This window comes from Tachysurus vachellii, chromosome 1 (genome assembly GCF_030014155.1).
Source record: "Tachysurus vachellii isolate PV-2020 chromosome 1, HZAU_Pvac_v1, whole genome shotgun sequence".
Lineage (NCBI taxonomy): Eukaryota > Metazoa > Chordata > Actinopteri > Siluriformes > Bagridae > Tachysurus > Tachysurus vachellii.
In genome coordinates this window covers 27,611,280-27,626,550 of record NC_083460.1, presented here as the reverse complement: position 1 = coordinate 27,626,550, position 15,271 = coordinate 27,611,280, and the positions used below count along the sequence as shown (strand labels likewise).

Below are 15,271 nucleotides of genomic sequence, written 5' to 3'. Positions count from 1 at the left end.
ATTGTTTATCCTCCATAGGGCATCAGATAGCCTGAAACTTATCCCAAGGGACTAAAAAAAAGGACACCCCAGACTGGGTGCCAAACCATCACAGGGTTCAACAGCACACACACACACACACACACACACACTCAGCATGACTATCTACTTTGGTGTACCTCTTGGTTCACTTCTAAGACCAATTACAATTGTATATGCTGTAGCTTGATCAGGTAAAAGATGCATTAACCATCTGTTAAAGGAAATTATAGGCTAGATGTTCTGTACGTAGCGCTCCACTCTGCCCAGAACAGGAATTGGCTAAGCTCCTTTACTGGTGTCGGCCCAAAACCAAAATGGATTACAGCTGTAGCAGGAAGACATTTAGCAGAGGATGACAAGATGCTAATGTTTCCCTTAATAAAGCCTTAGTTATCTGGCACATGGCCTTGTAAAAGGAATTGTAACTCTTTGTATAACAGTAACCTCAGAAATGCCTCTTTGATACGAATAAATTTAGTCTCAGCAAATGTCTTTTTTGAATTACGACTATGTGAACGCTACAAAATGTTATACAATCCGCAGCCATGAACCTCAAACATCAAAAGCACCATAACCACATTCGAACGGAATTGTGACCTTATCTTACCTTACACAAATAACACACTGTTATCCAGCTTTCACTGTCACTGCAAGTTTAACACTACAAACTGTTCATTATCTCCTACTAAAACAACCTACAAAAACTTCGGTCACAGAAGTATGGCTAAGTGAAAGTCTAAATTCCAGGTTTAAAAAACAGTAAGCCTGAGGTAAAGGCAGCTCAGACCCCTGTATTTCTTCACTACCAGAAGTGTCCGACATAAGAGTGGGCTTTAAGGCACCGCCGTGGCTGTCATTGTGCCACTTAATTAAGCCTCTGATCAAACAGCTCAAGATGTCTTCTGTCCATTGTTATATTATCTTCAGCCAAATTCAGGCTCTATTGAGCATTTTAATAACACAGAGACATGATTTGACATGGAGCCTGTAGTGCTTTTTAAGGAGAAAGGTGATGGTGTATCATCAGAGAAAACAAAGAGCTGGGAGTTTTTATTCTTTCTCCACTTCAAGATCAAGGTGGATCAGGAGCCTATGTGCAGTCTTGCCTGGGAACACATCTATCGCAGAGCAGCATGGATACACACATTCACAGCCAGGGGCAATTTTGAATAGACTATTTACCTACTAGCATGTTTTAGGACTTCAGAGGAAACTACACAGACACAATGAACTGTATTGTTATGCCAGAAAGGGGGTTTAGAGGGTTTTTGGGTTTAATCTTAAAAATGGACATTTTACACTAAATATGTTTACACACAAAGTAACAATCCAATCATTACCTGGTTTTCGTTTAATGTTATGATACCTTAAATATTATAAATATTTTATCCACTGGAGTGTTGTCTGACACTGGATGAGCATTTTTTCAAGATCTGGTAGCTCCCCTGCTCTTCCTCTACGCAAGAAAAGCTGCTCACATGGATCGCGGAGGTGTTCAACATTCTACACTTTATTTTTTAGTTGAAAATCATCTAGATTCTTGTAATGTACTTCTTGTTTCGGTGTGAACACACGACTCACACTATTTATACTACATTTATACTGCATAAAATATTCTTTTCTGTTTTATTATTTACTCAAAGCATCATTATGTCATTTCCAACACTAACTGCTCTTCGTGTAAAACACAAATTCCTTACTCATAAATTGAATTAATTGTTCTTTAGAAAGTGCTTTATCGTGGTCAGAGTTGTAGTGGATGCAGAGCCTATCCTGGGAATACTGGACTTGTGGCAGGAATACACCCACCCACAGCCCCTTAACAGCTGCTTCCTCCATCAGCATGTTCACTATTAAACAAAGCACATGCACACTATTACACCCCCCCCCCCCCCCATTTAAAATATAATCATGGAAGGACAGGTGGCAACAGCCAGACAGCAGAGAACACAATCCATCTTCTTAATCATGCTGACCTCTCAACACTGAGTAGACATGGAATTATGGATAAGATTTAGAATACATTTTCTCAGGCTTATAGCTGAGTGCACAAAAGTTTGTGTTCCCTTATGACAAAAAGAAACAGATCTTAATTAACACGTCAAATTGTTCTTTTCTTCACCTTCAGTAATGCGGTACTCTGCTTTTTTATTATGTCATTTTCAACCTCTGAGTGTGCCCAAAGTGGAGGGAAAGTATGAACTTTACCACCCTTATGTTCACCTTTTATTAGCAAAACTTAAGCAAACTAACTAAAACGATTGATGTACCTTTTTCCTGTGATACATTTTTCTTATCTGTCAACTTGCATGTTTTTTAAATGAAGATAAATCTGAGAAAACAAGCAAAATTGAAAAGTAAAAGGCAGTAATTTGAGCTCAGGATCAAAGCCTGGAGCTGTAAGGAACCAAAAATTCTTTCTGGACCAATATGCAGCCCTCTGAAAAATAATAACAATACAAAACATCTAAATATAGTAAAATTAATAATAATAATAATAATAATAATAATAATAATAATAATAATAATATGGTATGCCCTGTTTAACCAACTGCAAAACACACACACTCTCTCACACACACACAAATTGTTGAGTGATATTTCACAGGCCAACCACAGAAATTTTCTAGCAGTCCATCAGCAGACACAAGATTATCCCATTTATTGCCAACTAACTTCTTTAAAAAAAATTTTTTTTTGAATCTTAGTGTATTCAAACTTTTTTTTTCCATTGGAAACTGCTGCAACTTGGAATTCTGAAGCTGACCAGAAAATTATACAAAAGATATAAAAGACTGTGGCCCGCAGACAGAGCGTCAGAGGTTGTGCCAGTATAACTGCCTCCAGCGTCTTTTAGAATTATTTTTCAGTTAATTTTGCTTCATGTTTTGGAGTGGGACTTCTTGTATATTTAATTTCAGATAAAAACCACCCAGGCTCCGTAGGGATACACACTTTTTGACTTGTTTGAGCAAATGCTTTGAGAGCACATAGGTCAGTTACTCGGCTAAGAAAAATCAAATAAAAACAAATAGTTTATTCCCCAAACTTATTTCATGACATTTTAACAATGTAAGAAAATGTAGTGGACCACAAATTATACCTTATCTGTTACTGAAAAGGTTTCTTGATACACTGTTTATAAAGATTTTGAGTTGTATGAGCCACTGTTTACAACTCTGCGGTAGAGCACGACGTTTCCAAATAACCACCGCTAAAAGGCTCCAAACGAAAAGTCAAAAGTATTCTTTGAGGAAACTCTCAGTCTGCTTTTAATGACATGGGCTTTTCAAGGACTCAATATTAAAAGAGCTTTGTAATTCTATCCTGGGAAGCTCTTTTAGGAACTTTTGAACCAGAAACCCTTCCAGCACTAAGAGGCACCACAAATCTGTGCTATATCCTTTGATGACACTGAACCACACTGACTTAGCTATGTGACAAAATAAATATTCAATATTAAGAAATTTCCTCCTAGAAAGAAATTAACCTACAACTATGGGATCTCACACACACACACACAAATTAGACACAGAGAGAGACAAACGGAATTAAGCAAATCTACATTAAAAAAAGCCCATTATATAATGAAGGGGTGGGAAACATCAATGTAGGTCCAAAATTACTTGATCACATAAGAGGTGCTGTACAATAAAGCTGAGAGAATTATAAATGCAGCCCATAAAAGAATACAGTTCTGACAATATTGCATCAAAAATCCAGTCGGTCCTCACACCTTGCACATTTATTTGACCATTGTGAGATATCAGCTTTCCCAGACCCGCTCCAATTAGCACAACAAAGGAGTGTGACGGCTCCCCTGATGTTCGTAAACATCGACTAGGGCCTTCAAGTACCTGTGAAGTGCCGATGCCCTGCGTGCTTTTATCTGTCAGGCACCCATGCAAATGTTACTACTTCCTCAGTGGGCCCCGGGAGGAATACTTCAGCCATACACAACACAGCGTTCTCTTATCCACCCCCACACACAATGTCCTCCCTTTACCTCCCTATGCTGCCTCACCTGGGCCCCCTGGGATGCATTATGCAGGACGAGCATTCAGTACTCATATGGAACACACACTCAGTTTCACACCTACTGTCCTTTAAAAATGCATCAATATCACTTCTATTCTCTTACAGACATTGGAGCAACGCAATACACAACACCAGCGGCATCTTGGTTTATTGAAAGAACATTCAGAGCAGTATGGAGTCTGGAATTAATCCTAGACTGCTTCCCTTTGCTCGCCAAAGTCATGAAAGAGCCTGTTGAATTCTCCAGATTAGTTAGTTAGATACAGCTTTATTGTCATTGCATAGTACAGGTACACAGCAACCAAATGCAGTTTGGCATCTACCAAAAGTGCAAAGAGTAGCAACTGTGCAGATAAATATGTAGCATATGTACAGCATGTAATATGTATAGATATATGTAAACATATATACACATGTAAATATGTTTTTTATATAAAACATATGTACAGTGAATAAATATAAATTCTATAGCAGTGCAGAGATGTGTGTACATGTTGAAAAGTACAAGCAAATTGAACAAGAAGTAGAGGTTAATAATGTTATGGCATTAAATTAGAAGTCAAGCAGGTCAACATTTAGAGTCCTGTTTAGGATGGAAAACCATCTGTAGTTCTGAGGTTAGGAAAGTCACTATTCAGAGATTGTTGAAATACAGATAGAATCAATGAGCCATAGAAGGACGCAGGTTTTATTTGGACTTTTCCCTGATATACAATTATGCAAATGGGTGAAATCCTTAACCGTTGCTTTACAACCCTTAATGCAATCATCCTTTTGTTTAGAGAGCAACCATTTGGCACAAGAGCACTGGGAACTTTAATCCTCTCCATTGAACGCATGAGACACAGGACCAGGACTGGAAGCTTTTGAGCACATAAATCAAGCCACACTTGTGAATCTACATGCACTAGTTCATAAATAGCCTTTATAGTTACAGGACTGAAATGAATAAGTATGTGTTCATACCTTGGTGAAGAAGCGTGTAGACTGTGAACACAGCAGCGGTCCGTGTCCGGCTTCCCAGATTCATGGTTCAGCTTGAACACAAACAGGACACAACACCTACCAACAGGTCGGATAAAAGCTCTTCCCCACGTCTGTGTATTTTATTCTAGGTGAACAACAGCGGCCTGGTTTACAGGAGAACTACAGATCCGCTGGGGGGATGTGGAAAGCGCTCCATGCTGCTTTCATTACGCACAACTTTCTTTCCTAGAAGAAGCTCTGGATATTTTACCACTTCTGCTCCTCCCTCCAGCTGCGTCTGGTTTAGCAGGAAGTCCAGGCACCAGACGTCTTTAGTTCTTTCCGTAAAAAACGTCAAGTCACGAAAAAAAAACCAATAACACGCTTTGTGATCGAGTCTCGTTACATCTGGTTAGTCGTGATGGCTCTCACCGCTCGAGTCCCAGCGAAAAGCCACGCCTTAACGACAAAAGTCCCGCCCACAAACCAACATAAATCCCGCCCACAAACGAGCTTAGAAGCGAGGTCGAATCCCGAAAAGCTGCCTGTTGAACACATAGTGCACTACATAGTCACCATACATAGTGTAACTATACCTGGAGGAGGGTGGAGGCTGTACCGTGAAACCGGTTCTTACTTCTTTTGAATCACTTCCAGGTTAATTTACAATTCTAGCACTCAATATTCCAGGTTAAATTAAGTTTATGTTTATTCTCCCACATAAAATTTCATCCTCATTCCAGCTTTGACAATTCTGATACCAAGACACACAATTCCAATCTATTTATAGGACATAAAATTACAGGCTAGATCCAAACTATAACAGACTCTATTATAACAGACTCTATTCTTGGCTAATTCCAATTATAATTAAAAAAAAAATTAAAAATTCAGACCCTCACTCAAGTTCTTTGACACCACTTTTAAGTCAAACTCCAGACTAATTCTAATACCAACACAACAAACTCCAGACTAATTCTAATACCAACACAACAAACTCCAGACTAATTCTAATACCAACACAACAAACTCCAGACTAATTGTAATACCAGCACAACAAACTCCAGACTAATTCTAATACCAACACAACAAACTCCAGACTAATTCTAATACCAACACAACAAACTCCAGACTAATTCTAATACCAACACAACAAACACCAGACAAACCTCACAATAAAATAAAATCACAGTACATATGTGTGATATAAATTTTAACATAATGTTATAATGCAATTTGGATGTCGGATTAATGATTTGTTCTGCTGGTGCTGGGCCAGTGCCCAATAACAGATTATGTTATTATATTTCTCACACAATTAAGCACAGGCCAGAGAAAGTTACCAGAGCTGCACTTTATTCATCAGAGGAAAAGCATAAAACAACAACTAATGTCCACAATACACGCACTTTAAAGTCCACAGTATGTGATATTTACATCACCACAGTATAACAAACTCCAGCTACTTTATAACATTGATATCTGCTGCTTTAGGCTCTTATATTGGTAAAAGACACAATAAGGCTATTATTCTATTGAACAGTAACAACACCAGTGTAGAAAGTGTATGTGAATATGAGACAAATACAAACACAAGGAAAAAAGTGACACACAGGAGAACATTCTGCCAAAAAAAAAAACAGATCAAGTTACCAAATCAGTGATTATTTATAGGTTGGTAAAATATCTTCTGACATACACTATAAAGTGTATCTACAACTTAATGGTCCCATTCAGTAGCACATCCTAATATACTAAATTCGTCATGATTGCCACCTAGTGGTCAAACAGACTAACTGCCGTTAATAAAATATATGATCATTCTTGATATTCAAACTAATAGGCATATATAGGGGGAAATACATACATGTTCTTGCTTATTTCTTCAGCTTTGTGTTTGTAAAAAAAATAATTCTTCTTTTCTTAACCTTATTGATCATAATTTAAAATCACAGTTGAATTTTAAATCCAGTCACAGTAAAATCCGTCTGTAAAAACACCTCTGATTTGTCACGCTGCATAAAGCTTTGGTCTGTATACAAGTACGTTAGTGCATTAATACCTACTGTAATTGTGTTAGCATTCGCTTGATGAGTAGCACTTTGTAGAACCTGAAATAACTGTCTTGCTGATGGAAAAGCTTTAGTGAATAGTGTCTTAATAGAAGAGTGTAATATTACCTGAAAGATTTCTACTAATACACAGTGAAGTTAAGTTTGAAGTCTGAATTTCACACATCTACAGTTTTCTCACATTAACTATTGATGACAGCAGAAAATATTACAGATCTGACAAATCAAAAGTGTGTAGGTGTGTGTAGGGAGGTGCTAATAGAAGATGCAGTGATTCAAGACATGTTTTAAAAGAAATCAAAGTAGACAAAGTTGCACCGTATGAAATTAGTGTAAAATAAAATTGACGCAGAAACACAATTCGTCAATCTAGCAGAAATAGTGACGTTCTGGACAAAAGGCTGGGCTAAATGCCCCCCTCGTGGTCACTCACTCATGCCTGAATTTAGGAGAAGAATTGTAAAGCAAGAACTGAGGCTTGGAGTCTAAAACAAAAGTAATACAAGCTGTGTAAACATGCTACCTGAGGACTGTATCTACCCTGATTCCTATCGTACACTTCATATGTGACTTAATATTTGTGATGTAATTATGAATTTATTCTCTCTTACTGGAACGTTAGCATTTGTTATCATATGCAAAAATACATTTTTATTATATGACCTGTAAATATTCACTTAAATCCTCAGTTGCCTGAGTTAATACTGTTGGTAGTACTTAAGCCCTTTCCTGTTCTATTCATCCCACTTCCCTGGTCTATAGCTCTGGTGCCACAGGGGAGGTGCTGTAACAATGGCTGTGTGTGTGTGTGTGTGTGTGTGTGTGTGTGTGTGTGTGTGTAGAAGCAGAACCCCTTAGGGGTTCCGGTAGATGAACCAGATCTCGTTTCGACGGGACGGGACCCCAGGGTTCTCATAAACAGCAACCATGTACTGGCCTTGGTGAATGTCATCAGATGTTCCCAGCAGCTCCCACAGCAGGTTGATCTGCCGGGAGACTGTCTCCTCTGTGGTGGTGCCAAAGAAAGCCCTAAGAGGCACATAGACACATCACCATACACTTTCCACTGAAGAACAGTTACTTTTTATTTACTTTATGCTGCTTTAAAACTTCCATAATGTGAAATGAAGATTATGACCAAATGTCTACATGCGTATGTGTGTAATGCGACTTAACTTTCTGAAAATGGTTAAGCACTCCAGCCCTTTTCTAAAGGGGCTCTTGGCCAATTTGAAGCCAGAGGTCTGAACTACCACACATTTCAGTATAGCTTGATTGGCTAAAAATCTTCACAAACATGCAAGCAAACATGCAAAATGATCAAGATGAGATGAATCCTGGTTTAACAGTGAGACCAGTCATACAGAGAACCATCTTACCGGGAGATTACTCGCATGGTGTCCCTGTGGACGATGGTGATGTCTGGGTCAGCAGACTGTGGTGGGTTTGCCTGAAACTCTGCAGGCAAGTAGAAAGCAGTCTGGACTTCGCTTTCAAAGCCTCTTCCATCCTCTAACATTGTTATTCCATTCACAACAGGCACAGTCATGCCCAAATAACGACCTGTAGGAATCATTACCAATTAAAGATAAACTGCATTCTGTTCATGAGTTATAGAGAATCCTTGCTGTGATTTGTGTTCAGATATGTTCAATACCAGCAGAGTTCTCATTGCAGATGAAGCGCATGAGTTTCATGAAGCCAACTGAGATGCTCTGTTCATACATCTTTTCTCCAACAGTGATACAGGCCCATTTTCCTGGTGGATACACCCTTTCCTCATAGATCACCTCACCCATCTAAAACACACAGGATCACACACAAATTAATCAGACAAATGAATTTCCTTGCATAAGATTTATTCCTACAAAAAGTCATGAGTTTGTGTAAATTTACATACACAGGACAGATTATATAGTTGAGTTTAAATCACTTATTTACTGTACACACAAAAAATGTATAAATAATTGTATGAAATTTGGTTGTTTCATATTAATGACTTAATGAAACCAACACATGTAAATGAAGACAGATAAGCCTAGAGGTTTACTCAGGAAATAAACAATGGCACTTTATGAGGAGAAAGAGTGTTCGCCTACGGAAGCTGCTGTGACTGAGCTGCGTTACTGGAAGATTCAGTGCACAATGCACTTTCAGCACAATGTCCTTTCCATGTAGTTTTGTATTTGTCACTAAATTAAAAAAAAAAATCATCGCTGCTTTAAACATGATTAATAGTTCATGCGTGATTGTCATTTCTCAACATGAGTATGAAGTAAAACAGTGGTATTGAAAATTGGTTTGGCCAAAATAAAAACTTTACTGGGATTATAATGCAGTACTAATAACTGTTTAACAATATTAAAAGATCTGATTGTTTATGAGCTACAAGCAATTTATTTATTAATTTTTCAGTAATACTGGATTGTACTGGTTTTGGAGTCTGCCTCAAGAACCCTCAGTGTGAAGCAGGAACACGTCACGTTCACATACAATTAACACAGCCGGTCCACGTAGTGATTGGACCAAATTAGGGACCCTGGAGCAGTGATTCAGCAACACTATATGCCAGAGGTGGGAGTAGGTCACACATGTGCAAGTCACAAGTAAGTCTCAAGTTATGAATGTCAAGTCAAAGTCAAGTCGAATCTTTTTTTAATATTTGTCAAGCAAGTCTCAAGTCTCAAATTTGCAACTTAAGTGTGACTCGAGTCAAGTCATATGACTCGAGTCCCCCATCTCTGCTATATGCTACACCTCTGTGCTGTCTTTTTTTTGCATGACTTGCTGGGAACATGCCTTTAGGTTTGGGAACGTGCCATTTTTTGCTGCCTAAGCATGCTCTGCAGAGCCCCAGCAGGAGCAAAGTGAATCTAAGGTGCACGCACCACTGCAAGCAGCCAGACATTATCAGTCTGTAGCAGAACAATGGGCAGTGCTTTAATAATGCTATTATTAAATGATGACTCAGCCCAAAAAACATGAACATATATGAAGAGTGTTTTTCTGTGTCCCATAGCAGTAATGCCATCTCTCAGGGTAAGAGGCAAGTATACTACAAGACTCTTCTCTGTACTGGCACCAAGGTGGTGGAATGAATTTCCCCTAGAGGTCCGGACAGCTGAGTCACTGGCTATTTTCAAGCGGCGGTTGAAGACCTACTTATTCAGGAAACACTTCAACTAGCACTTCTTTCCTTATCTTTTGCATTTAAAAACAAAAAACAAAACAAAAAAACACCTTTGACACTTTGTCATTGTAACTTTGAACAGATGTTTTAAACTCATGGTATCTTAAGTATGTAACTTAGTGAGCCAGCATTAATGTATTCAATGCTAGAGATTTAAGCACTTATGTACGTCTCTCTGGATAAGGGCGTCTGCCAAATGCTGTAAATGTAAATGTAAATGTAAATGTAAATGTAATGCAACATTTGTGTTTAGGTTCCATGTCTAAGGAACAATTTCAGTAAAAATGTTTTTGGTATAAAGGAAAAAGTCCGAAGGTTGCCATGTCAAGACATGCTGAATTGGTTTGAAGAGATTTCTGTACATGTTTGTCTTTAATTAAGTGCATCGTGAATTGCACGATGTGACCTAGAAGCTGTTAAATTCCATCCTAATCAGAATCAACCTGCTGCACAAAGACAATACCGAAGAGCCTATGGAGTGTGTTTAAGAGGAGGTGCACTGTGACAGCCACTTGCACGCAGGTTCCAGTCTGAAGTGCTGAAAAGAATTTACTAAAGAATACTAGTAAACTACTAAAAAATACATATGTAACTGAGGTTCATGTTTGTTGTATGTGTGTATTTAAACAAACAAACAAACAAAAAACAGTGTTTTTGGTTCATGGTATCTTAAGTCTGTAACCTAGTGGCCCAGAGTTAATGTATTCAATGATAGACACTTGAAAGCACGTTTGTATGTCGCTCTGGATAAGGGCGTCTTTCAAATGCTGTAAATGTAAATGTATGCTCAAATGATATCATCTTGCACAGAATTAGCAAGACTATTGTCATAAAACCAAAACAGATTAATTTTTTCAAAGAGAATAACCAGTGCATTTTTTTATGCTGCATGAGTTACCATGTGGAAACACAATGTAATATGACCTGTTATTTTTTATACAACCTTAATAAATAAAGTTTATTTCTGGCATATTTAAGGTTCCATGTAGGTTTATATAAAGTCCTGAACATAGAACAGTTAACTGTTTAAACTTGTAAACTTGGTCTAGTGAGCTAAAAGTTGCAGATGAACTTTTCTAGCTAAATGAACTAGCTAGCTAATGTAGCTAATAATCGTCTGAGAAACACAAGCAGACGCTAATGTTAACAATCAAACTAATGAAATAAAACTTTCACAAATTAAATTAGAAAAGGATTTATTGCAGGACATTTTGGGGAAGTATGTTTATGTTCATTCAGAGACACTCTTTACAATATAGCACGTCATAGTATAAAATGTTTTTGTCTATATTTAAATCCTGTTACACATTTATTCAGGACTAACCTATACCTTTTCATGTGTTGTTATGGTGACAGAAGGAACCTGTTCCAATTGCTGATTCCTCCTCGTCATCTCCACAATTGGTCCAGTCATCTCTGAGGGGAAAATATAAAGACCACACCTGTAATGTTTTATTTCGGCAATATTTCTCTATATGGAATACAACTATAAACCTGTAGAACTGAAGGCAAAGAAATGCTTTCAATGTGAAGCCCGATGCAGTAGGCAAGCTTGGGGGGCATTATATCCACAGACAAAACTACGTGACCTTGTAGAGCCCTTCAATTCTCAACACATCTCTGTGTATCAGCTAAGAGGGAGAAGACAAACATGTTGACTGACTAAGCTGTGCAGCATCCTCAAGGACTTGTTCATACAGATAACATTAATTTGCTTTTGGGCATTTGCTTGTGTAGTTATACCACAATCTTCTTGTAGCTAAGAAGCTTGTATGGATATTAAGGAGGAGGAAAAAGAGATTCTGGTTTCAAGATGACTTTTATTACGCTTGAGCTCGAAACTCAACATGGCTCGAGGCGAGCTTGTTAGGCATGCAGTTTGTCTAATGCCAAAACCATGTACACTTCTCTACATTAGCCTTGTAGAAGTGTGATCAGTTCAAAACATTCCTCTTCTTTTCATTTATGATTTCAAACTCTAACAAAGTGGAAAAGGTAGAATTTTTGATAGCTTTCATAGTCCTCATTCAACTCACTGAAGGCTTGCAGTCAAAGGTTATCTTTCAGTAATAACAATTCAGTCGTATTGTGTTTGTTATAACATTAATCTTACTGTTTCTCCCACCTGATATCCAAATGTGTAAAAAGCTATATTATTGCTTACAGCCTTAAAGTTCTTTGAACAAATGAACAAGGAACTATTGAATTAACTGAAAATGGAACTATGATGTGAATTCAGAAACTCTACCTCTTGGGACGGTCACCTGATGCGTCCGCCCCACAGCCTGCCAGTGAGCAAGCAGCCGTTCCTCCTCCTCTTCATTGGCTGGTTGGGAGTTGTCAGTGACTTCCTCATCTAACTGCTCATCATCCAGTTCAGCAAGATCTTCAATAGAGATAAGAGCCATGTTTGCCAAGTTTGTAGCGGGACCTGAAATACAGCATGGTGCACAGGTTATTGTTTACTGAAATGAAGATGTGAAAATTAGGCTTATTTTCAGGCACATTTAGATTATTTACAAAGGAGGAAATGCCATGGGACAGGTATGAATGCAAATCCTGTGCAAAAAAGCAGTAATCTGGCTATCACACATCCTCTAGGAAATAACCTGTATGAAAAATATACCTGTAAAGATATTGTGGATTCAAGCCCACTGAACAACCTTGGATGAAGCTCTCTCAGGCCAGGCCTTAATAAATGAAGCCTGATTCCAATCTTTTACACCCTTAAAGGAAAAAAGTACTACCTGTAGTACAAAAGTCAATTTTAAGCAACATGCATCTCTCCCTGCCTCTCTTCATTACCCACACACTTTTTATGCCCTGACGAGAATCAGTTCCATGGGAATGAGACACATTGCAAGCACACAACTATGTTGTAGCCTCAAGTTGTGCTCAGATGCACTGATCAGCCATAACAATAAAACTACCTGTGCAGCTCCCTCTTGTGGCCTGATATTTTAATTTCTATAATTTAAGATTTTGATCATTTGCAACTTTCAATTTAATATTTCCCCTTTGTTGTTTAAAATGGTTTAGTCTGCTGTATTTATGTGGTAAGTACATTATTAAATATATTATATTAGTAAACAGTGTTTGCTAGACAGCATCTGGGTGCCAGACTGTCACACCCATACGTGGTTCTTCCTCAAACAGTTGCCACAAAGGTGGAACCACATAATTGTTTAGTATGCCTTTTGTATGCTGTACAGTTTTAGATTTCCCTTCACTGGTGGTAGGATGAGAGCAGGACACCACCCCTCTGCACAAACATGAGAATCTGTAAAAACATGGCATGCCAAGGTTAAAGTGGACAAGATTAAGTGTCCTGCAGAAAGCTCTGACCTCAACTCTACTGAAAAGCTTTTGGGATGATTAGAAATGCTGTCTGTGCCCCTGACCTCCTCACCCAACATCAGTGCCTGACCTCACTAATACTCTAATGGCTGAATGAACACAAATCCCCACTGACTTACTATGCTTCAAAATCTAACCTCCTTTCTTCCTTCCCAGCAGAGAGGAGGTTATTATAACAGCAAAGGTGGACTAAATCTGTAATGGGATGTTCAAGCACATAGACGTTAGGCCATATAGTGTGTTATAGGTCAGTTATAAGTTCAGATATTTAATTTTATTTCAGGGTTGTGTGGTTTTTCTGGCTCTCAGGCTAAACATGCACATTTGGCCATGTGCTTATTACTGACCTATAATAGAATACCTAGAAATAGAACTAGGTAATAGAATAGGTAATTCTATAACAATTCATTTAATCATGCAAAAAGTCACAACCGGCTTGTAAACTTGTTATATGATCTTGTTAAATTATTATACCCTATTTTAAACAAAACAAAACAAAACAAAACAAATCCAAGGCTTTGTAAATAGTGTAAGCTACTTTAAAAACCCTGGAGATCTCATCATAGCCTATTGCAGCCAAATAAACACACATTCACTTCACTTGTGTATAAACAAATTGAGTTGTGTAAAAAGGTAAATAAACACAAGAGCCCCAGACTGCATAGTTCAGCAGGTCCTCACACTGACACAGGATTAAACGCTGAGGACACCATGTTTTCTCCCTCATTCCATCCACAGCGCTTCAATTCCAAGAAAGTAGGTCAACCAGCAGGAAACACTTTAAGTCTTTTTAACGAACACCAAAATACATAAATGACTTTATACTGCTGTGTTACTGTCACTCAAAATCCATGAGCATTTTTCAACACTGTCGTAATTTAACACAAAATCAACCTGTAAACAATCACGTTAAACCTAAACACCGAATTATATCGCAGCTATAACGCAGCCTGGTGCGAATATATAAGCAGTTTGCTACACACACGCACATGATACATTAAAAACGAGTGTAATAAATAATAATAATTAGTAATACATAGTAATAAATAGTAAACACTCACTCGGTTCAGGAAGATTAGAGACAAACGGCAGCCGCGGCTGTTGTGTCCGTCTCGCACTGCACCGTCTCGCGCTGTTCTGTGGTCACGTGACCTCCGGCTCTAATGTCACTGAGGATGAGTGTGGATGAGTGTGTAAACAAATACAGTTTTTTTTATGTGGCTTTTGTCTCACCAAATTATCAAATGAAGGGGAACGAACGATGTTATCAAACGGGTATTAAGAGTTTTTTGTTAAAGCTTTTATTAGTCAGGAGATAATCTGCAGTGAGATTATTTGTGGGGACATTTAATTATTTAATTATTTTTCAAGGAATCCTGTATGTATTTGTAGTAAATACTTTTAATTTAATTAAAATATGTAGTTATTTATTTGCTTTAATAATAATAATAATTGTTATTAATTAAATGGTAATTATGACGAATAACTATTATTATTATTATTATAACAACAACGACAATATAATAATAATAATAATAATAATAATAATATTATTATTATTATTATTATTATTATAACAACAACGACAACAATATAATAATAATAATAATAATAATAATAATTATTA

The 15,271-nt window shown here is 37.6% G+C and overlaps 2 protein-coding genes across 2 annotated transcripts in view; both read right to left on the bottom strand.

The window, feature by feature from the left end:
• Positions 1-5,481, bottom strand: part of ptk7a (protein tyrosine kinase 7a) — a 32,247-nt gene extending 26,766 nt beyond the window's left edge. The window contains exon 1 of the mRNA XM_060880965.1: positions 5,026-5,481. Within this exon, the coding sequence (XP_060736948.1) occupies positions 5,026-5,089 (64 nt within the window). The 5' untranslated portion in view covers positions 5,090-5,481. The remainder of the gene's footprint in view (positions 1-5,025) is intronic.
• Positions 5,482-6,364: 883 nt separating this feature from the next.
• soul4 (heme-binding protein soul4) lies at positions 6,365-15,068 on the bottom strand. The gene is made up of 6 exons (XM_060880951.1): positions 14,706-15,068; positions 12,536-12,718; positions 11,618-11,703; positions 8,755-8,896; positions 8,477-8,660; positions 6,365-8,126 (listed from the first exon to the last, which is right to left on the bottom strand). The coding sequence occupies exons 2-6, from the start codon at positions 12,693-12,695 to the stop codon at positions 7,952-7,954; spliced, it is 747 nt and encodes a 248-aa protein (XP_060736934.1). The 5' UTR covers positions 12,696-12,718; positions 14,706-15,068; the 3' UTR covers positions 6,365-7,951.
• Between the last annotated feature and the right edge of the window lie 203 nt (positions 15,069-15,271).

What these genes read in the sequence shown, in the direction of transcription:
- soul4 (XM_060880951.1), bottom strand. Translation starts at nt 12,695, where the DNA reads ATGGCTCTTATCTCTATTGAAGATCTTGCTGAACTGGATGATGAGCAG. An exon ending in TCAGGTGACCGTCCCAAGAG is followed by an intron (nt 11,704 to 12,535) that starts GTAGAGTTTCTG and finishes TTTTCCCCTCAG; the next exon opens with AGATGACTGGACCAATTGTG. An exon ending in CTGCAATGAGAACTCTGCTG is followed by an intron (nt 8,661 to 8,754) that starts GTATTGAACATA and finishes TGATTCCTACAG; the next exon opens with GTCGTTATTTGGGCATGACT.